Raw genomic sequence first — 24,471 nt, forward strand, 5'->3', positions numbered from 1 at the left:
ATTTTCTGTCAGGATTAAACCAAGTAATTGTATAATTTCAAAATTCTATTTAAAAATAGTTACGACCTGGAGTGAATCACCGGATAAGGTAGAGGCTCGGCTTCTTCATCTGTAAGATGACCACGGCAAGTGCTCTCTTCACAGTTAATTAAATGATTTGACATAATAATGCACGAAAAATGATGAGTACTTGATGATTATTGGTACTTAAATACAATTCTCAAAGGGGCTGATGTACATTTTAAAAAATATACTTTTGATTAAAAAATATTAAAATAAAAATGTATGCATGGATTTTAAATTTTACTTAAGCCTTGTAAGGGGCTCAGTTACTTACTACAAATTTTCTTTTCTTTTTTTTAAGCCCCTTTTAACTCTTAAATGTTTATTTTCTAATAAAATTAATTCTGATTTGCAGAACTACTTATTCCAGTTGATGGAGAAAGTGATGCCATTTTCAGGAATCAAAGCAAAGACCCCTTTCATAGATATAATTTCAAGTTTTCCTACAATGGCCAATGACCATGGTATAAATTAGATTCTTTCCTGATACTGGGAGTGCCTGATGAAGAACAAGGAAGGAGTGTTTTATTAAAGAGTGTTAAGTGATTTGCTATATTTAACATTTGGCCCACCATATTCTCTTTGTTCCAAGTGCCTGATAAATAGTAGGAAATTGTTTTCTCAATCCATAACAGATCTATGCTGAAGCTAGAATCTTAGGGAAATGCACTTTACTCTAAGCATTTAGAAGAAAACAAAACAGAGGGTAGTCAGTATTTCAAAATAGGACATAAAGAAAATGGCAACAGAACACAACATAGTTTTCATGGGTACCCTAAACAAACACAATGACGAAAACAGCTTAATGGCAAAATAAAGTGCTAGCTAATCTGGATAATTGAACCTTGCCTAGAACCCATTTAAGGGGTCCTATCACAGATGACAGAGATACAAAATTAGCAAGCTGTTTCAAGCACTCACAGTGCAGACCGAGAGTGAAACAGGTAGAAGATAAAAGCCGAAATGGCTAAGAATGCTTTGTAGGCATGCAGCGGGAGCCCAGATTAGAGGTACCAAATCCAGACCAGGGCCATAAGGGAAAGAATGAAAGAACATGAGGGAGCAAGAGACAGGACAACTAGAAAGAAGAGAAAGATTTGTTGTGAACAAGGAAGCTTGCCAGTAGGAGAACTTGGAGGTACCAGGAATCTTCATGCAACTGAGAATGCTGTGAAAACACGGTGGGGCATGGGAATGGCACCAGTCAGGCAGGAAAGGAAATTAGACCAAAATAGCCTCATCCGTCACCCTAGAAGCTACGTTTTCTCCCCAAGTTGCTAAAAAGTCAGTCCATTAAAAACATTTTAAAATGTTAGTCTCAATGAGAAGGCTAGCCTGATAAATTATATTTTAGAAAGATTATTTTGGCGGCCATGTAACAGAAAATCAGAGGTTGAAGCGGGTGAGAGATTGTGAGCTAACAGGTCTTCAATGGCAGCCACAGCCCAGGAGCAGAATTTTATGAGCAGTTGTCACGGGAAGGGATATTAAGCACAGGATAAAGAAATTACGAGATGGCAGAATAAACAAGACTTAGCTTTGAAGGAGGATGGGGAGAGAATTTGGAGTTGAGGCTAAATTACCAGATTGTAAAGATTTATATTTTATCCCCAAATCTACAGACTGAACAACGCTAAAGTATATAATTTGAACCATGTAAAAATGATGTATGTAATCACTTCTTCAAAAATTTAAAATAAGACAAGCATGCAATTTTTTAAAAGCAGATAACTAGTTTGACCTTTATGGAGTCGTCTGAATTAACTGTGTTCATCAGCATATGTGCAGCAAACCTACCTGGTTCATAATTCAACATCTCAAAACACAGAAATGTGGATGCAAGAGAAAATAATTGTCTGCAGCTTGGGAAAAGCCCTTTTAAGGATTAAAGTGAGAAACACTTGACTTCTAATAGCAAGTATACAGGAAGAAATCTTAACTGTAGCACAGAAGTCACATTTTCACAGATTCTCAAAATAGCAAAATATTCATTCACATCTCAGATTTTTTTCTTTTTGGAATAAAAATAAGCAGAATTTGAATTTTGAGCATCATAATTTATAAGTTTTCTTTTATAATGCAAAAATGTCTATAAATGATTCTAATTAAAATGAAATCTTAACTCAGGTACAGGAAATTATTTTTTTAGAATATTGTTATTTAACTCTGTCTGTCCCTGCCTCGTTTACACTCCCTTCTCCAGCCCTATAACAATATCTAACCTCTCCATCCAAACTCTATGTAAACGAGCCTAGTTCTCTTGGGAATTTGAGTTTATAATTATAAGACTTAGATACAGAGCACCCGGGTGGGTCAGAAATTAACCATATGACTTCGGCTCTGGTCATGATCCCAGGGTCCTGGGACTGAGTTCCACATCAGGCTCCCCGCTCAGTGGGGAACCCGCTTCCTCCAGCTTGTACTCTCCCTGTCACTCACTGTCTCTCAAATAATAAAATCTTTAAAAATAAATAAATAAATAAATAAATAAGACTTAGATACAGATTGTTTTTAGATTAATAACTCCCCAACTCGATGATTCTAATATCAGTAGACACAGAAAAGACAAAAGGTGAGTGCAGAAAAACAAGTATCTTGGGGGCCAGGTGTATGGTTCACAGGGAAATGTCACTTTTACAGCCCTTAACGGTACAAGATCCCTCACGGTGACACTTAAAAGTAACCTGGCTATTTTAGCCACACTAAGAAATCTGTTCACATGAAGTAATTACAGAGTAAGAACTTAAAAGCAAGAAGATATGAAAGGATATAAAATATTATGTATGCATCATGAACTTAATTTGGAATTCTTTGTGTTTCATAAAAAGTGGGAAGGTCGAAAAGAAAAAGGTGGAGGTGTAGGAACTGAAAGAACTTCAACTTGGAAAAAGACATGAACTGCAATTATGTTCACCTGCCCTATTTAGAAAAACATCTTGAAGCCATCCTTCAGTGTTAAAAACAGAAGGTATTTGTTGACTACATTTTTTTTATCTTTCCATTAATTAGTTACGGTTCAGAACTTATTCATTAAACACTTAGCATTTTTGACACGCTGAAGAATTACGTGCCTACCTAGAGACTGTTTAGAGGCAAAGATCCAAAAGAATGAAACTGCAGCTGTTCTTTGCATTTAGCAATTTTAATTAAAATGACCTCCCTGGGGCGCCTGGGTGGCTCAGTGGGTTAAAGCCTCTGCCTTGGGCTCAGGTCATGGTCTAAGCGTCCTGGGATCGATCCCCACATTGGGCTCTCTGCTCAGCAGGGAGCCTGCATCCCCCTGTCTCTCTGCCTGCCTCTCTGCCTACTTGTGATCTCTCTGTCAAATAAATAAATAAAACCTTAAAAAAAAATAAAATAAAATGACCTCTCGTCTCAACGTTTCAACTTGCAAATGAATCCGTATAAAAGACAGCAAGGCCCACTTGTTTCTCCTATGAGGACAACTGGGATTGTTGGGTCCGTAATCAAAGGGACAAGACTGATACAAAGTGAAGGTCAAGCAAAGCTTTATTTCGCGCCAAGCATCGAGAATCAAATTGACCAGACAGGGCCATCTCTTATAAAGAGGCAACCCTGACCGGTCAGTTTGATTCAAAGAGGCGACCCCAACCAGTCGCCTTGATTCTCAATGCTTGGCACAAAATAAAGCTTTGCTTGACCTTCGCTTTGTATCAGTCTCGTTCCTTTGATTACGGTCCTAACAGGATAAAGTCTCATTTTTCTGACATAAGCTTAGATGTGAGAGACGTTCTTTCTTTCTGACTCTTAGAAGGCAAAAAATCATTAGACCTGATGAAAAAGGACACAGCTCAATGCTGAAAGCCACAGTTCACTATGAGGATATACAGTTAGGAATATCCATGCACCAAATTACACAGCGGCATCCACCAAACACAAACTAAAGCAAACGCAAGGAGACACAGAGAAAACACATTAGCAGTGAGACACATGGACACCCACCTATGTACCAGGTTTTCTCGCAAGTTGAAGATTTATGGCAACACTGCATTGAGCAAATCTATCAGTGTCACTTTTCCAACAGCATTTGCTCACTGTATCTCTATCACACTCGAACTTCCACGATACTTGATACTTTTCATTATTAGTAGATGTTACAGTGACTTGTGATCAGTGATTGTGAGCCACTGATAGCACAGATGATGGTTAGCAATTTTTAGCAATAAAATATTTTTAAATACAGGTATATCCTTTTTTTTAGACAGACTGCTATTGCACACTTAAACTTACAGTATAGAGTAAACATGACTTTCATATGCACTGGGAAATCACAAAATTCATTTGACTCACTTTTTTGTGATACCTGCTTTTTTGTGGTGGTCTGAAACCAAACCTATAAATACCTCCCAAAGTTTATGCAGGCAGAAGACCCAGTCAACTTACTCGATAAAGCAGAAAACCTAAAGATATATATCAAACTCCACAACCTGATAATTTTTGGAACTTTTCATTAAGCTTGTAGTTATTTCAAAATTCAACTACCAAAAAAATGAGAAGAGGAAGAAGAAAAACAGGAGGAGCAAGAAAGAATGGACAGGCCCCAAATATCAGGAGTGACACTATTGGATTTCCCTTTTCCTCCCCCTTTCATAAAACATTATTAAGGCATCTTGAGTGTTAACCCTCCCGCCGTTCTCGTAATCATCAAAGAAAGTAGTTTAACTTAGAGAAGTCTGAAACCATACATCCTCAATGGAAACCACAAGACTAAGTCACAAAATGGACATGACAAGACTAAGAAGTCACAAAACGGAGCTGGAGAGAGGATCTACAAGTCAATAGGGGGGCTGGTAGGGAAAGGCCTTTCTGGTAGGTTCCAGGCTGGGCTTCAGGTGCCTCCAGGGTGGATGGGCACATGGTGTGAACACAAGGGCAGCCCGTCCACAGCTCCACACCCTCTCTCCTGCAGAAGCTCATCCCGAGTCCACACGCCCAGTGCACAGTGTCCTCACACTGCCTCTCCAAGAAACCCAGGTTGGCAGAATGCTCTACACAGCGGGACAGAGTTCTCAAAGCTCGTCTCTGCATCTGTCACGTCATCACTGACCCACACCACAGAATCCTATAAGACAGTGTCTTTGCTGGGCCCCATGGCACCCAGGCAGCCTGCCAGCCCCCAACAGCCTTGGCCACCACTGTGCCTCCCCGCCTCACACACACATTTCCGCCCTCAGAGATCACTTCCGGGTCAAAAAAAAAAATTGTTTTTTTAAATCATCTGACTGCCTTTTAGCTGAATTAATCTATGGTCAAGGCCCATGGAAAAAAGGAAAGAAAACTTTCCAGGGAAGAGAGAGGTGTACATATAATTTGACTCATTAAACCAAGAAATGAAAAGTCTCTGAATCCCAGGATTTTTTGAAGAAGATAAACAAAAAGCACACAAAGAAATAAAATGTGACAGATGTATGATGAGGCTGGTCTGATACCCAGGAGCCCTGTGTTCATTTTTACTATGTCGTTGTGCAAAACCAGCTACCATTTTATTTTAAAAGGGAAAGAAAATGCATTTTGTCTGTCTCACTGAGTCGTAAATGATTCTAGCTTGACAGACACAAGCCGGAGGCACTGCACCTGGGGCTTTTTCCAGCCTTCTTTCTAGAAAATAAGTTACCAAGGTGAGGCTGTGATGAAGAAAATGGGGCAAAGCAAATGACAATGCGTACACAGCTGAGGTCATTCATCACGAGGCAGAACTAGCTTCACCGTGTACCCGGAACCTTCCGCCCACCACTGACACCAACGTGCCGGAAAAGAAAATACACCTGTTTCGGGTATGTGTTCTATCCTCTTCTTAAAGCAAACAAGAATGGTTGTAGTGTGTTTATGCTTTGTTTTACCACAAAGGACTGTTCTGGCAAAACGTACACTTTTTATGAAGGATTATCTATAACTCCTTTATACTCCAGGAAACAAAGCAGAATAAACACCAAGTGGAATTAAACACACACCCAGGGGTGCCTGGGTGGCTCAGTGGGTTAAAGCCTCTGCTTTCGGCTCAGGTCATGATCTCGGCGTCCTGGGATGAGCCCTTACATTGGGCTCTCTGCTAGGCAGTTAGCCTGTTTCCCCCACTCTCTCTCTGCCTGCTTCTCTGCCTGCTTCTCTGCCTACTTGTGATCTCTGCCTGACTTGTGATCTCTGTCTGTGAATAAATAAATAAAATCTTTTAAAAAATAAAAATAAACACACACCCAGTGCTGATGCTCAGGTACTGTATGAATTTCTCTTGCAAAAATCACAAATAAAAATCATTCCTAAAAGAGCTTTCCCCTTAACTGTACTATTATTTCTAAATAGTTAAGAAGAGGTTTATAAAACAATTGTATTCGGTCCCTTGCAATCCTGAACCGCTTTCTGTAATTCTTATGAATTTTACTGAACCTATTTTCCCACGAAGGGTCACTGCTTCTCAATTCTCAAGTCTGTTGTTTTTTTCAGACAATTGTGCTTTTTGAAATCAGTTCTTCATTTCTGTGCTGGGTTTTGCTTTTGCAGCTTCTTAGACACATAAGTCAATCTTTGACTCATAAAAATAAGTGGCATTCAAGATATGGTAGGTTGACCTCAGTAGCTAAAAAATCCAGTAGTTTAAAAACTGAGCTCATTTTTCATGAGACACGAGCCATGAAAAATATGATGAAAATGGAGTTGACATCCTGCAATTCTAACTTCTTTTACTTGAGAGAAAAACAAGGGGTGATTCTCTTCTGACCTCATTGCTTCCTTTTAGATCTATGTGGACTTCATGAACTTGCTACAAAGATTTGAGCAGAAATGATCTAAAAATGCCATTTCATATAGTTTCACCAATATATATATTACCTTGCCCCAAACATGTAATTTCTTAAAAATTTTGTTATTTACATATACTATCACTGCCTTTTTTTGTTAGTATAACCATCTACTGGGCCTCCGAATTTTAGAATGAACTTTATTATTAGCCAAATATTTTCTTGGCTCATGAATGGACAGAACCAGCTTTATAAACCTAAATTTACTTGTATTATGATTCCTCCAATATAATGGGTCAAATTCACTTACCTCAACACTTTTAGCTCATCACTTAGGTCCACTGAGACGAATGAGGCAAAAATATTTAGAATAAGATGATCTGTACTCAAGTCCTAACTCATTTACTAACCAGCTGGGCAAGCCACTCAACTTTTCTGGTCCTCATTTTGTTCATCTCTAAAGGAAAGTGTTGAGTTAGGTTCTATGGCCCCTCTGAGACTAACATTGTAGGTTGCTAACTTGAAAATAGTTCCACAAGCCATCTTCTTCACACTTATCAACACCAGGATGTACAGTCACCTTAGGCTATGATCAGCTCTAATCTAAAAAGTATTGTCTTACCACTGCCAAAGAAAGTTTAATCAAACCCTTGTACAGCTCATTAAGCTGTGACCAGTACTAATGATCTTTGCTGAAAGAGCATTACTAGTTTTCACTAAGATTCATCATCTCATTAGTGACCCAATTTCCAAAGTCACCAAGCAGAGGAAATTTCTCTTAAGAAACCTGAGAAGCAAAATCTCTAAAACTGTTACACATTTGCTACTACATTAGGAAAGTTCACAGTACCTAAAATAGCCACCACCTCATCATCCTGGATGACTTCCAAGGATCCTGACACCACAAAGCAGAGGGCATCCACGCTTTCTCCAGCATGGTAAATGAGGTCCCCAGGAGCACAGTGAATAGTTTGGAACTCTACCGCCAAGGCGCGCAGACACCCATCGCTGGCCAATCGAAAAGCAGGATGTTCATTAAAAACCTTCCGGTTTAGATGAACACAGATATCAGCTCTCATGTCCTTGGGACAGATGGAGAGAACCTGAAGAAAGTGAGAAATGAATAAGTGAGAAGAAAAGAGAAAAGGGCTATTTCAGGGGAAAAAAAAAAGTCATCCAATAAATATTTACTGACCATGACAAAGTCTGTAACACACGGTACTAGACACTGGGAATGCAAAGTTAAAAGACACACTTCTCCTCTCAAGGACCTAATAATCCGTTCAGATGAGCTGATGAGTATAGGGACTATTACACTACAGCACCACAAGTAAAGTTTGGAGAGGGGTATGGATCTCCCCATAGAAAGTAGAGAGTCTTAAGGTGGTCCAGAAGGGTCTCAGAAAAAGATCTTAATGTAATTTCCTCCAAGAGCTAACTAAACTAGGGCATTAACATTCATTTCAGTCTAGTCTCTGTTTTAGAGTTGAAACAAAATTCAGGATAATGGACTTTACTCCATTTTGGAGGTGGATTCATATGAATCAATTACGAGACAACAAAGTCAACGAAAGTGCCCTTGCAACTTGACTTGCTGGCACGGGCTGAGAGAACTCTACCCTCTATGTGTGTCTTCTGTCACTCTGAAAGATTTTCATTTCACAAATAAATTTATGTCGAGGGAGTGAAAAGGGTATTCAGCAGTCTTCTGCCGGGCTTCGACAATTGGAAGTGGCACTGCCAAAAGGTGGGACCACTACCGCATGGCAGCCCCCCTTCACCCTGGTCTTTGACCCCTAAAGACTGCTGAGGGAAACGGGAGAACTCAAGCTCTAGGCATCGTTCAGAAGAGAGCACAAATGGCAGAAACATGCTTAGACAGCTCTCCATCTAAGGTTTAGGGAGCTCTTGCTGCCTGTAGCTTTCAGACAGGGCAATTAAGGACCCAGATTAAAATGGACACTACCGACCATATTTAATCAGAGCATCATCAAGCAAGATATGATTACAGAATTGGTGCTACCCGCTTTAAAGATACATATACATACTCGCTTAGAATCCTCACCCAACCCCCTTGGTAAACTATTCCTTTTCGGAAATGTTTTTCTCTGCAAGGTTTTCAACCTCTCAAACTGAACTGATCTTTCTCAATTAAGTTATACTGAATAAAGTTTTAATATGAAATAGTTTTCCCTCCTGTACTACATGCATTTGAACCTTTAAAAATTACCCAAGTCTTGAAATATCCTGAGTATTCTTTTTGTTTGGGGCTCACTATCGATGAAAAGTTGGTCGCTTCCCTGTGTAGAAGACGAATCCATCATAAATGTGAAGACCATTAATACTTTCCATATCCCTTACCTTAATCTTTCCTAATACTGTCCCTATTATTTTGTATCACTTAAGCTACTCTGTAGGTTTTTTATACTCTTTGAATTCCCACAGGGAGTGGGGATCAACTCACCTATCCTGAAAAATCTCATCTTTGAGGAAAACAATGCCTAACAGAGGTTTAGAAGCAGTTTGCACTTTCCTTCCATGTCAGTTTTTTCCATAATAATGCAATGTTCTATTATATTAATCTATAATGACTTCTGACATTAATCATTCCATGGGTCCTTATTGAGCTTTTATGATGAGGCACACCCTTGCATTAGACCTGTGGAACTAGAAGGGTAAATAAGACACTATGTTTGCAATGTGGGAGCTAACCATAGAGTAGGGAGAGGTAGGCATGTGCAGAAACAATGAAAATACAATGAGAAATGTACTAGGGCAGGGCATGGCCTGGGTGAGAAGGGAGCCCATGATGGCTAGGAGGCATAACTTATGGTGTCGAGTTGTGTAAAAAAGATTGTCGGCTCAGGAAGACTTGGGTCTGGGTCTGAATCTATCACTTGCCACTCTGTAGCTTAAATTATTTAATCTCTTTAAACCTCGTCTGTGAAGTGGGATAGCCCTTATTTCATAGGTCCATTGAAGGAATTAAATAAAGGGGCTTGAGTTTAGCCCAGTTTAGCCTTGCACATGGGCAGGACTAAGGAAACAATGGCTTTATTATCCCTGTTGAACATGAGCATTCTTACAAAGTTTATTGTCGCATTATCTCTGCAAAAGCAATTTGCTTTTCTTTGATTTTCCACCCCAGTCTGAATTCTGTATCTTGGCTGTTTGATGAGATTCCAGGCAAAATTAAGAAAATATTTCAGCACTGAACCTGAAGATATTTCAAGCACTAGCTCATGTTAATATTTTCCTCAAGCTGAAAATGAAATTAGTGCTTGAAAAGCCAAAAAATAAAAATAATTGCAAAATACATACACACATGCATACACATTACGCTGAATAGCTTAATGGAAAATAGATCATTCTGTATCTATTTCATTTACCTTACAGGATTTTTAATTTTTTAGATTCACTGTGGTAACAGTCATTTTATGTCCTTCTAATTATTTCTTTCAGGATTCATGCAGCAAATGAAATCTTCTAATGCTAGTAATATTCTCTGTTCAGTGACATATTGAAAGAGGATTTTTATTACATTTTAAGTGCATTTTTCCCTTTTTGCTTCACTCCACTTATGACACTGACTCATTTATTATTTTTATTGATGCTATATACTAAAGTCCAGATGTCATAAAGTGACAAGTTAAAACTAAGTTGAAATAGACGCAAGTCACACACAGTGGCAAGCTCTTTCCCTACCCCTGGATAGAGCATGTGCCTTATATGCTGTGTCTGTCATTGAAATATGAGTATAGTGTTGTTGTTGTTTTTTTTTTAATGAAAGCACTACTAAGTGTCTTAGGCAAGGAAAAATTTAGTTTTAAGTGATAAAATTACTGTTCAAGATGATTCTAACACCTGCTCCTTTAGTCCCAATTTCAATGAACTCTGCCTCGAGTGTTATATCCAATCTCTTGTGGGTAGGTTCCCTAATGGGTATCTTGTAGTTATAAATGAATGAAATTACATTTCAGTAGAAAATATCCATACTGAAAGTGATTATTTATCCCCTCTTCATATCAGGATAGTTATAAATTAGATTCTTAATTAAGATAATGAATAAGATTTCTCTTTGGAAGAGCTAGAGCTCTAGAGCTCACTTTTAGAATTCCACAACCAACCTTGAAAAAAGAAAAGAATGCCATGATCTGAAAAATAACTTTTTTTAAACTTATTTATTTATTAAGCCAAGGGCACACCCAGTCACTCATTTAACTCAGAGCTAGTGATAGCTGGTTATCTATTAGTTACATGCTGGCTAGTATTCAAGCCCTCCAGATCCAAGAGCAAAAACTCTCATAGTCCTTGCCCCCCTGGAGCTTCCAGTCAGGAATAGCTTGAAAAATCATTGTTCTTAGTTCAGTGCCCCATTTTACAGATAAGGCAGATGTACTGGATAAAGGTTACATGATTTGCCCCAGGCTTCTCAATATGTTACTAGCAAAACCCAAAACTCTTTGAGTTCCAGTTGTTAAGCCATGTTCCTCAATGAAGCTTAACCAAGAATAAAATGCAATATTTGGCACTCTTTTATATTTTCTGGTTCTTTGCAGATACAGAAATATAAATGATAATTTCTGAAAATGATTTAAGGTCCTATTAATCAAAATATAGTTTAATTATTAGCAAATCACTGACGGGACCACCACCACTACTACCACCATAGAATAGCCTAGATTTCTCTGCAGATATGTTTCCATTTCTAAACACTTTAATTTCAGCTTCAGATAAATGTGTGGCATATTTTAGTGTGTTGGTAAAGGCATAAGGATACATTGAAAAATTATTTATTTATCCCATTACTGTTTGCTAAAAGGAAGTTTCATACTTGAAATATAAGCTTTAGTGTGTACAGGGAAAGCACCTGAGCTAAATATTCTCAGGGAGTGAACATACTTGATAAATGGCAGTTTCCCCATCACTTTCACCCATTATAATATTACGTATGTTGCTAAAGCTTAGAAAAGTAAGCCTAAATACTTTAATTAGAAACCAAAGAGTTAAATCAAGATTCCTTAAGGAAATGTCTGACTCGACAAAGCCCACAGAAGGCTTTACACTCTCTGTTATTAACTCTTTGAATACATTAAAAAATGCATTTTAATAACCACTATATAAAATGTAGGAAATCATAAACCTATAAAGAAGAACATAAGCTTTCTTCATTATTTACACATATTTATATATGTATATACCATTTTCATAAAACTTGAATCTCTAAACCTTTATTTCTTTCCATGTTTACCCAATATCACATTATAATCATTTCCCATGCCATGAAATACTGATTTAAAAACAATTTGAATCATTTGTAATACTCCATCATACAATCAGAACACTTAACCACTGCATTTAACTGGATATCTGGATTTGTAGTTTTCCCTTTCATAAATCAAGGTATAACAAATACTCTCTCCATCAGATTGTCTGAGGACAGATTATTTTAGGAGAAAAATTAGTGTGTAAAATATAAAAACGTTTCAAGGATCTTGCCAAATTGTTTTCGCAGAAAGTATATCAAATTACTCTCTAACCCAGTAGTATATGAGAATCACCCTCCCCTTAAATTCTTCATTTGCATTTGAAAAAGAAAAACCAATTTCACCTGAGACAAAAATAGAATTGTACATGGCTTGTATGGAATTGTCTATGGAACTGTAATGAGACAGAAAGCTGAGAGCTTTAATCTTAGTGAAGGCAGTCTCTTATCACTCACTACGCCCTAGTTCAGGGACAACAGAATGATCACTTTTAATCACTCTATATCAAATTTCTAATCTGAAAATGAGGATAATGGTGATTATTCTAAGTGTCTGAAAGCAGTGAACAAAACAAGGCTCACTTTTGATGTCTCTCACTACTAAAATAAATTATTTTTGTTGATTATCTACAAAATCTTATGCCAGGAATAATATAGTGTCAGCTATTTTTAATAGTAATTGAAAAGGGCAGATGACCCCTGTGTTCTCTTTCTTAGGATAAAGGAATAAATGCATTAATGACATTTTGATAGGCAATGAAGTTACCACTGACATTCTTCAAAATCCCTGCTTCCTTTGATGCAATTAAGTTATGCATTCCTAATTAATCTCCCCTCACCGATCCAACTGAATTGGTATTAAATTGGTGAAAATCAGTGGAGAGAGTAAGGCAAGTGACATTTGAATGTAAAACATTTTTACAATCCTTCTTGGGAATGAGGAGCTCAAAGTCTACCAACAAATGAAGTAAAGTTCTCTACAGGAATTCAATTCTCATTCATTTTATGGGAAGAAAAGAAAGTTCACCTTATTTTCTTTTTTTCTCTCTCTCTCTTTTTTTTTTTTTTTTTTTTTTTAAGTATAACCAGGCAGCCGTGCAGACCAAGGGAGAGCAGCTGTCTGGAGGTTAGTCTGCCAATTTCTGGGGTATCCAAACCCCCCAAGGAATTAACTCAGGGACAATGTAATGAAATAAAACCAAAGCAAATTAACTTCCATTATTTAAGTAAAAGGTCATATCTACAGAAGACTGCTATAACCAGTAAGAGATTATAGGTTAAAATTCATAGGTTTCACTTTAGACATAAATTTTCTGCAAATAGACTACAAATACAAAAGTGAGACTTAAGATTTTTGTTTAAAAAAATGTAGTGATGCTCTTTCAATATTTCCTGTAGAGCTGGTTTGGTATTTGCAAATTCTTTCAGTTTTTGTTTGTCCTGGAAGCTTTTAATCTCTCCTTCTATTTTCAATGATAGCCTAGCTGGATATAGTATTCTTGGCTGCATGTTTTTCTCGTTTAGTGCTCTGAAAATATCATGCCAGCTAATTGGAAGGGGAGGTGAACCATGAGAGACTATGGACTCTGAAAAACAATCTGAGGGTTTTGAAGGGACGGGGGGTGGGAGGTTGGGGTACCAGGTGGTGGGTATTATAGAGGGCACGGATTACATGGAGCACGGGGTGTGGTGCAAAAATAATGAATACTGTTATGCTGGAAATAAAAAAATAAAATAAAATAAAATAAAAAATGTAGTGAACCAGTTCTACCAAATTTTTCATGGTTTTGGTCCTGCACTTAAGTGAGTAATAAAAAGGAAAAAACAGCAATTGTTCCCAATTTTTAGCTAAAGGTGTTGATGTTCTGGGCCACTAACTTCCCAAAGTTAGGGATCTGATGAAACTTAGAGTTTCAGTTGTTCTCCATTCTTGATCTTATGTCTGTACTTTTTTTATGTGTGTATATTTGACTAAATAAGAATATTTTTACAGAGGACCTGAATTGACAGTTTTCCAAAGAAGACATACAGATGGCCAACAGACCCACGGAAAAATGCTCAACATCACTAATTATCAGAGAAATACAAATAAAAACCCCAATGAGGTATCACCTCACAACTGTTAGAATGGCTAATATGAAGAAGACAAAGAACAACAAGTATTGGCAAAGATGTGGAGAAAAAGGAACCCTTGTATACTGTTGGTGGAAATGTAAGTTGGTAGAACTACTGTGGAAAACAGTATGGAGGTTCCTCAAAAAATTAAAAATAGAAACACTGTATGATCCAATAATTCTACTATTGGGTATTATCCAGGGAAAGGGAAAACACTAATTCAGAAAGATATATGCACCCCTATGTTTACTGCAGCATTGTTTACAATAGCTAAGACATGGAAACAATCTAAGTGCCCATCAATAGAGGAATGGATAAGAAAAACATGGAATACAAACACACACACACACACACACACACACACACACACACACACAGAGTAGAATACTACAGAGCCATAAAAAAGGATGAGATTGTGTTATTTGCGACAACATGGATGGATTTAGAGGGTATTATGATAAGTGAAATAAGTCAGACTGAGAAAGACAAATTTCATATGACCCCACTCAAAAATGGAATCTATAAAAAAAAAAAAAAGGCAGAATCAGAACTATAAATAGGGGCGCCTGGGTGGCTCAGTGGGTTAAAGCCTCTGCCTTCTGCTCAGGTCATGATCTCAGGGTCCTGGGATTGAGCCCCATATAGGGCTTTCTGCTCAGCAGGGAGCCTGCTTCCCACCACCCCCCCCCCGCCGCCCCGCTTGCCTCTCTACCTACTTATAATCTCTGTCTGTCAAATAAATAAATAAAATCTTTTAAAAAAAAACTATAAATAGAGAACAGATAGTTGCCAGGGGGAAGGGAGATGGGGTGTTGGGCAAAATGGGTAAAGAGGCTGGGGGAGATACAGGCTTCTAGTTATGGAATGAGTAAATCACAGGAATAAAAAGCAGAGCATAAGGAATATAGTCAACAATACCGTAATAGCAGTGTAATGGGACAGATGGCAGCTACACTTGTGGGGAACATAGCATAATGTATAAACTTCTCAAATTGCTAAATTGTACACCTGAAACAGAACATTGTGTGTCAACTAACCTCAATTTTTTTAAAAAGTAAAAACGAGAGTACTTTTCCACATGTGAAAACATTTTCTAAGATTAGAAATATATTTTAAAATGTATTTGACTGAATTATCCAAAAGAGTAGTAACAATTTTGGAAACAATCTGGCAATGATCATCTTAAAGTTGCCTATGACAAATGACATTCCAGCTTCTTTAAAAGAATGCACTTCTGGATGTGAGGGCGATCTGGCTGCGACATCTGTCACCCCATTGATCGCCAGGGTTGATTCGGCTGATCTGGCTGGCTAGGCGGGTGTCCCCTTCCTCCCTCACCGCTCCATGTGCGTCCCTCCCGAAGCTGCGTGCTCGGTCGAAGAGGACGACCTTCCCCGATAGAGGAGAGGACCGTTCTTCGGTCAAGGGTATACGAGTAGCTGCGCTCCCCTGCTAGAACGTCCAAACAAGCTCTCAAGAATGCACTTCTCACATACTCCCAGGTACTTCCGTTACCTGACTATATTGACAAAGGCTGAACATATATATCCCCGAAGACCCAACATTTCCACTTCTAGGTTTATGCCTATAGAAATGTACCAAACCACATAAACAAGAGCATTTGTAGGAGCTCTACTTATAACAGCTCCAAGCTGAGAATTACACAAAGATCAAAAAACATTAGAATAGATCAATACATTGTGGTATGTTCATACAATGAACTGTTATCAGCCACAAGAATGAAAAAGAAAGAACTACACATAACATAGATAAATTTCAACAATATAATGTTGGTTGAAAAGGACCTGACACATAAGCTTCTGTCCCAACCTTCCAGTAGAGAGAGCAAACAAAAATTCCTAAAGATGTTCATTATCATTCTTTCAAATTATGTATGCAATTTAATATATCTACATGTGTGCGTATGTGTGTAGACAACAACTGTAGAAAGTAAAGGTAGTCAAAATAAGTCAGAGTAGTAAATGAAGCAAAAGATAGGTGAGTCGTTCATTCATATTGCATTTAATTCTAAAAGGAATTTGAGATCTGATTATTTGATTGTATAATATATATATGTGCCAATACACATATATACCTATATGTGTGTATGCAGAATGATTAAATCAAGAATATATATAATTTTATATATATATTAATATATATAAAATAATAGCTAGAAAATTGTTATGTCTTGAAAAGACTAGGAAATTATTAAGTGGAAGGAAAACTGAAATAAAACAAAATATCAATGTTCACACAACTGGGATCACACTGAAACATTTTTTCACAACTCTAACACTCATATATAGATTATGGATGTGGTATATATGTATATACATGTATCAGTGTGTTTATGTGTAAAGGTAACTCTGAACTATAAAGTTAGAAACTTTTCAGAGAACACTAAGCTCTTCCACTCACTCTCCCAATATGCTGACATTTACCAGACTAGACCTTGATCAATATGTTCTTATTGAGTAAAGTCTGTTATGTTATTACATATAGTTGAAATAGGATAGCAACATCAGACTGAGCTTTCTGGTAAATTAAACCCTTCACGATAAGTAAAGTGCCTCAGGAATTTAGCTCTCTGGGACAACTAGAATAGACAAAAGGGCATAGCTATTTGGATATTTATATACTCAAGTATGCTTTCTAGAGTTTTTTTTTTTAAACCACTCCACTATTCATTTTTAAATGATGAATTTTATGACATGTGAATTATAACTCAATTTTTAAAATAGTGGTAGCTTTGGAAGGGCACTGTAATTCCTTGACAAGGCATGGGGCCGTGTTCCAGGGTGATAAAAAATTTAGCTTGATCTGAGTAGCAGTTATATGGTATATACCCACACACACAAAAATCTATCCATTTGTATGCCTAAGATTCGTCATGTTATACATATATGTATGTATGTGTGTATGCCTTTCTATAACAAAATACTATATGGAAAATCATTACTATCACCATTCCCAACCACAGAAAATACTGGCATTTGGCAAATTTGGTCAAAATTAAGTTGCACTATCATGGGATAGAACATTACAAGACCCGTGACTACCTAATTTCATTCAATAATTATGTAGTACTGGTATACAGTGTTTATTATAGCTGAAAATATATATATACATACATACAATTAAAAACTGGTACCACACAGTTCCTTCATGCAGGTTGCCTGCCGGTCTTACCAGGAAGACAAGACAAACTTACCAGGTCAGTTGAAGCTACAGGGAAAAGACTAACATGTTGCCAAAAGAAGCCAACTCTAGTGGAAATAATATATAGTAGGTCAGAGGAGGGTATAAGTAAGGAATGATTGGGGAAAAGTCTATACAGGCAAAGCGAAAACTTGGCCATTTTACAATTAATCAACTTTATGATAGTGACCCTCTATTTTCATTTCATTTCATGGAAGCAGCCTTCCTTAAATGATGGGTACATCACTGTGAATTTTTTTTTTCTTTAAAGATTTTGTTTATTTCTTTGAGAGAGAGAGAGAGTGGGTAAGAGAGAGAGATCAGGAGTGGTGGCGGGGGAAGGGGCAGAGGCAGAGGGAGAAGCAGACTCCTCGCTGAGCAGGGAGGCCAATGCGTGGTTCGATCCCAGGACCCCAGGATCATGACCGAAGCCAAAGGCAGATGCTTAACTGACTGAGCCACCCAGGTGCCCCTCGTTGTGAATTTCTATCACTAAATGTAGTATCTACTATCTTAATTAAGTTTGTATCAATGCTATTGACAAGACCTGAAAATACAAGAGTAAACATTGCTAGCTATTTGACTGTTTACTTAATATTATGTATGCTGTCATGGTGACCAAAATTTTTCAACATTTTTAGGACCAAAGTTAAACTTTTTTTATAGGCAAGAGCTTATTTAGTAGTACAGGAGAAATACATATGTTTTTTGTTTAAAAAATTCCTTTAAAACTCATTAGTATTCTACATACCCTAGAAACCAAATTATCATCTTTTTGATATAACATGCTATGTTGACATTATTAAAAGGACTTTGGGAAGTAAGCCCTAAATGAATTTTGGTGTATGTCTTACTTATACTGGTATTTGTTACCAATGTCTTCATTGCTGAGAAACTAGACATATCAGTAATCAAACTTATTGTAATTGTCATCATCCAGAAAATAGTCATGGATACCAAAGTGAAAATGTCCACAAATAGGAAACACTGTCACAGAGCATGTAGTATTTACATGTAACAGATGTCCCTGAATCTCACTTATTGCCTCAAGGAACCTTACCAGAGGCCCAGATCCTGCAAACGTGATCTAATTTCTGTCCAGGGCATATCAAAGGCAGCAGTAGATTGATAGGTGAATGTATTGACTATAAGAAAAGCAACAGATGAGTGCTTAATCCCAAACAAATACTCAAAAAAAAAAAAAAGATGGATATGTGGAAACCACATTTAAAATTGTAATACTGTTTATGAGTTTTAAAATGAAATATTTAGGTACAATTCTAACAAAACATGGATAGGATCTGTATCTCAAAAATTACAAAATGCTGATGAAAAGAACAAATCAAAAAACACTTAGGTTAATGGAGAAAGAAATCGTGTTGAAGAGTTGGAAGACCCAACATAGTAAGTATGTCAATTGTCTCTCCCCAAATTGATCTATGAGTTAAATGTAATTCTTATTAAAGTATCGGTAAGGCTCTTTTGAAGGCAGAGACAAGTTTATTCTAAAATTTATATGGAAAGGCACAAGATCTGGAAATATCTAAGACCACTGGAAAAAGAACAAAGTAGTAGAAATCACTCTACTCAATGTTATGATATACTATATAGCTACACTAATCAAGACAGTCTGGTATTGGCAGAGGAAAGATAGCCTTTTCAACAAACAGTGCTGGAGAAATTAGACATACACTGGCAAATAAACAACAATATTCAACTTAAGCCTCACACCTTACACAAAAACGAACTCAAAATGCATCATGGGCTTATATGTAACAGTATAGAGGTTGAAGAGAATGAGAAGACAAACCACAAACTGCGAAAAAATACTTGCAAGCTACATATGCAACAAGGAAGAGATATTTCAAATATAAAAGAAGTCTCAAAACTCAACATTAAAAGAAACCCAATTAGAATATAGGCAAAAGAGGGGTGCCTGGGTGGCTCAGTCATTGGGCATCTGCTTTCTGCTCAGGTCGTAATCCCAGGGTCCTGGGATCGATCCCTACATCGGGCTCCTTGCTCTGCAGGGAGCCTGGTTCTCCCTCTCCCACTCCTCCCGCTTGTGTTTCCTCCCTTGCTGTGTCTGTCAAATATATAAATAAAACCTTAAAAAAAAAAAGAATATGAGCAAAGACAATATGTTTCACTGGAGAGAACATACAGATAAAAAATAAGCACATGAAAATATGTTCAACCTTATTATCCATTAGGGAAACATGAATTAAGCCCACAATGTGACATCACTGTCTATCTAAAATAAAAAAAAAAATAACGATAGCTCCGAATGATGTGAGGGCACAGAGAAACCAGATTGCATGTACACTCCTGGGTATACAAAATTGTACCTCCACCCTGTAAAAGACTGTGATGGTTTCATACAAAAGTAAGCATGTGCTTACCATATGACCCATAATTACACCTTTGGGGGTTTATGCCAGAGAAATGAAAAATTTAAATTCACACAAAAAACTCTACATGGATGCTTAGTGCAGCTCTACTTTGCAATAGCTCCAAACTGAAAGCAACGCAAATTTCCTTCCGCAGGTGAACAGTTGGACAAACTGTGTACCTCTGTGCCAAGGCATCCTACTCAGCAATAAAAAGGAACAAACTGCGGATACACACAGTAATTTGGAGGAAGTAACAGCATAGATCGATTGGCGGTTGCCAGGATTCGGGAAGCTGGAGGGGAGGGAGGTGGCTGTCCGGTGTGAGGGTAGCACAAGAGATCCGAGTGACACAACTCTTTCTGTATCTTGACCGCAGTGGTGATGACACAAATCTACGCTTGTAATAAAATTGGCATAAAACCACAAACATATACTCACACACACCCGAATGTGTGTAAAACAGGTGAGATCTGAATAAGGTTGATGATTTGTATCAATGTCAATTTTCTGGTTATAAAGGAAACTGGATGAAAGGCATATAGAGAATCTCTCGGCACTATTTCCAACAAGCACGAGAACCTACAATTATCTCAAAAAAAAAATTTTTTTTAAAAACTACAAGTTTTGTTCCTCTCTCCTGAAGAACAGACAAATAGGCTCCCCAAAACTGGAACCCACGGAACATCAACTAATAATGGGGCCTAGCATTTGTTTCCATTAACACACGCTTATTAAGTGTTACTTCTCATAAAGCCAGAACTCCAGGAGAAAGCCACTCGGCAGGAGAACCCCTGGATTGACACACGTCAGCTTGGCAGGAAGATGAGCTGAATCCCACCAGAGACCATTTTAGTTTGTCCCTCTGCTCCTGGGTATCACAACCAACGACAAGCTTCGGACCTGATGCTCTGGCCTCTAGCCCAAAGCTGAAGGGGTTGGCCCCCCCAAAAATCTTTGCTTTGGGAAATCAACCTGCAGCCTTGCATTTTATAACAGAGCCCTCTAGAACATATCCTAGTGTCCTCTTCTTAAATACCCATAACACCTCAAAACTGTCTTGAAAATGTCATTTAGAGAAAGAGTTTGCTCAGCCCTTGGTGCTGTTTCCTACCCGAACAAGATCTTTACGCTATTATTTTCCCTGGTTTGCCAGTTTTATGTAATCTAGGACGCTGAGGGAGCAGTGTCGAAGAAAAGGGAATAACTCCTTCCCCAAGCTCGCCGGAGTTTCCAAAGCACTCTAAGAGTTCTGTCCTCGTTGGCTACGTCATTCACTCATCAATGGACAGTCACCTGTGAGTGCCAGGATCGTGCTACGTCTTTGGGTATAGACAAACAACAACACACTGGCACTATCTTCAGAAGCTTCTTATCTGTCAGGTAAGATACTTTAGCCAAAAAACAAATAAACAAACAAAAAACCTATACTGTTTTTATCAATGGGATAAGAGCAACCTTCTGGAAAAGCATCAAGTGACTTAAAAGGTCTCTTTCCTAGGATGGTGAGCGGCTTTAGGCCTTTTTGTGAAATCACAGCATCTACCATTTTAGCAGAGTGGCAAACCCAGTGTCCTTCTCCTAAGGCTCAAACACCATCCAGCGGAGATTTCAACATCGTTTCCTTAGAGTCAACTGATTCAGGCTTTGGAAGAAAAAAGAATAGCAACAATTTAATCCTTACCCAAACTATACAATATAGGTATTATTCTTTCCATTTTAGCAAAGCTTATTAAGAGATCCATGGTTTGGGTGACTTTAAAGCCTTTTACTCTTTCTACAACACACCATTGCTTCTGGACAGAGACAATCAACATTAATTTATCCCGAGTCAGCTTGTGACCGTGGGAGGCCCATTAGCCTCTAGAAGCTAAGCCTGATTCAGAATGCTATCCATTACGGTTTCACAATGGCATGTGGCCCTTTTGGGGACATTTCCTGAAAGATCCTCAGGTTAGGACTCTGGTGCCCATTACCTGCCAAAACTCTCACCATTTTGCAGCAACACCGCCATCTGTCCCCTGCCCTGACTTTCTAATCTTTTTACATTCTTCCTGCTCCTCAAAACGACCCTTGATCTTATCCCACTCACTCCCTAATAAATCTAATCATTTTCTGCATTTAGTTCACCCCTTCTCAAAAGTTTCTCCATTTCAGAGTGACTGACTCTGAGAGCTGACACCTTTCCCTGATACAAGGGACAGATTCTCATGGAGCATGGTGGTGTGGACAATTCAGTCCTTGTGGAAGTAAATGCCTCTAAACACCCAACAGTCAGATCCACGCACACTGTCACCAGCAGCTAACCATATTAGCTTCTTCAGGACCTTCCCTACCAAGCTGACCTCTCCTGTCTTCACTGTTTAAACACCTAGCATAGATTTCTATGGGTCCTCATTCTCAACACTTCGTATGATTCTTCTCCATTATATATTATCTATGAAAACACTATACGTGATTCACCTCTCTTTGGCTTGATACTATCACACAATTCTGACGGATGCTTTTATTTGTTTATTTTTTAAGATTTCATTCATTTATTTGACACAGAGACCAAAAGAGCACAAGTAGGCAGAGTGGCAGGCAGAAGGAGAAGGAGAAGCAGGCTCCCTGCAGAGCAGGGGGAGCCTGATGCAGGGCCCTGGGATCATGACCTAAGCTGAAGGAAGTTGCCCAACCAACTGAGTCACCGAGGCACCACGCCCCCATATTTTTTTTTTTTTAGATTTTATTCATTTATTTGATGGGGAGGGGAATGCTTTTATTTTAAAACAATGAACACAAAATGGGCACTCGTCAATACCTAGCATGTCTACTGTATTTCCTGGACATTTATAAGGTGTATAGGACATACCTTAAAGTTCATGATAACAGCCCCATATTTCCTAGTATGCAGTGGGCCAGGTTTAGGGGTTTTTTTGTTTCAGGCTGCTTTCCTAAACTGTTTAAACATCAGTTCTGTTCTTTTTGTTTTATTTCCTGTTTTGGTAGACACGAATTTTATGCATGTTGGGTTATTATAGGTGTGTTCTCTATTACATGTTGGCACATGGTGTACCTCTTTCTATATTTCTGTTTCATTAATTTTTTTGCTCTTTTTATTTAATTCTCTATCTTCTTATAACTATTAGTCTATAATAAAAAAAAGAATGTGGGCACCTTGTAATTTAGTCTTCACTTGAAGGTTATTTTTATCTTCTTTCATTTATTTTCTGACTTGATCAGCTCCTGTATTTCTCTTTCCAAACTAATTTTTTGGATTTATCACTTTTGAAATTCTTTCTCATCTTAAATTCGTTTCACTATATTTAATTTTAATTTGGGTGCTATATGCATTTTCTTCTATACCATGGCTTTTTGTAGGAATGTGCTTTCATGTTGAAAAGCTCTATTTTCTGATTTCTTTTCCAGCATCTTTATATATTATATCTATATATGGCCTCTCTCCTTTTTTTGGTTTATCATTATTTGTATTTTTCTTAACCAGCAGAAGTAGAGTCCTCTGTGTGTAGGGGAAGGAGAGAGAGAGAAATGAGAGTGTAGGGGGCAAGTTTTCTTCTGTTATCCTACCAGATTCCTTAGTTCAAAGACACCCTCCTCTGTTACAGCAATTAAGTGTAATTTCTTCGTAAACAATACAATTTGGATCTAAACTTCTTATATCTTGTTCTTAGTCCTCTTCTCTTCAGACACTTCTTTTCACCCTTTCACCACTAAGCTTCCAAGAAAAACATCAGTCTCCCAAGGCTTTTCTCTGCCCCTGATGTATGGCCTTCCCAAAACTATTTCCCCTTATACTAAGTACACTCCAAGCTGCCCAGCTCCACAAAAGCATGTATTCTGGTTCCCTAGGTCTCAGTCCTGGCCTCAGTATTTTGCATTCTGGATGCGATTGTTCATTCTGATGATGAATGCTGGTCTCTGTTTTCTGTTCTCTATCTTGACTAAGACCACATGCCTCTTCCTTTGTTCTGTATATTTCCCTCCTGACTCCCGGCACTGTTGTGTGTCCCAGAGTCTACTCTGTTGGCTTGGACATGAATAAAATAAAATAAAATTTAAAAATGTACAGTATTCTCTGTCTCATACGTGAGCTTTAGCTGTACTCTGAGGGTAACTTTATTATCCTTGTTAGCTTAGAGATTTGGGGAGAAGAGTTGTGAGCAAAGTTTGGCTGCCACAATTATATTATGGGAATCTAGAGGTCAAAATTATGTTAATTGTATTTCTTCCTTGGAGAAATGCCTATTTGTATCTGTTCTCTATCTTTCTATGTGGTTATCTTTTTCTTAGTAGTTTATAGGAACTCTTTATATAGTCTGGAAGCTTACCCTTTACTGCTTAATTTCAGTATTTTCTCCCAATTTGTAGATTATTTTTTCACTTTTTTTGTGGTGTAGTTTTATGAATATTAATTTTAATAAAGTTAAATTTATACTTTAGTCAAACCATCTCATATTTAAGAAATTTAAAACATCTAATCAAAAAATTTCTAGATATTTTTTCTTCTTACTATGGTAGGAACACTTAACATGCGATATACCTCTTAACAAATGTCCAAGTGTGCAATACAGTGTTGTTAACCATAGGCACAATGTTGCACAGCAGATCTCTAGAACTTATTCATCTTGCATAACTAAAACTTTATAGCCACTGAAAGCAACTCCCAATGTCCCTTTCC

The 24,471-nt window shown here is 37.7% G+C and overlaps 1 protein-coding gene across 1 annotated transcript in view; it reads right to left on the bottom strand.

Annotated features, from left to right (window-relative positions):
• Positions 1-24,471, bottom strand: part of KCNH5 (potassium voltage-gated channel subfamily H member 5) — a 304,115-nt gene that overhangs the window by 64,455 nt on the left and 215,189 nt on the right. Inside the window, exon 9 of the mRNA XM_032344425.1 lies at positions 7,669-7,921. Coding sequence (XP_032200316.1) covers positions 7,669-7,921 — 253 coding nt within the window. The remainder of the gene's footprint in view (positions 1-7,668; positions 7,922-24,471) is intronic.

Source organism: Mustela erminea, chromosome 5 (assembly GCF_009829155.1).
Source record: "Mustela erminea isolate mMusErm1 chromosome 5, mMusErm1.Pri, whole genome shotgun sequence".
NCBI lineage: Eukaryota > Metazoa > Chordata > Mammalia > Carnivora > Mustelidae > Mustela > Mustela erminea.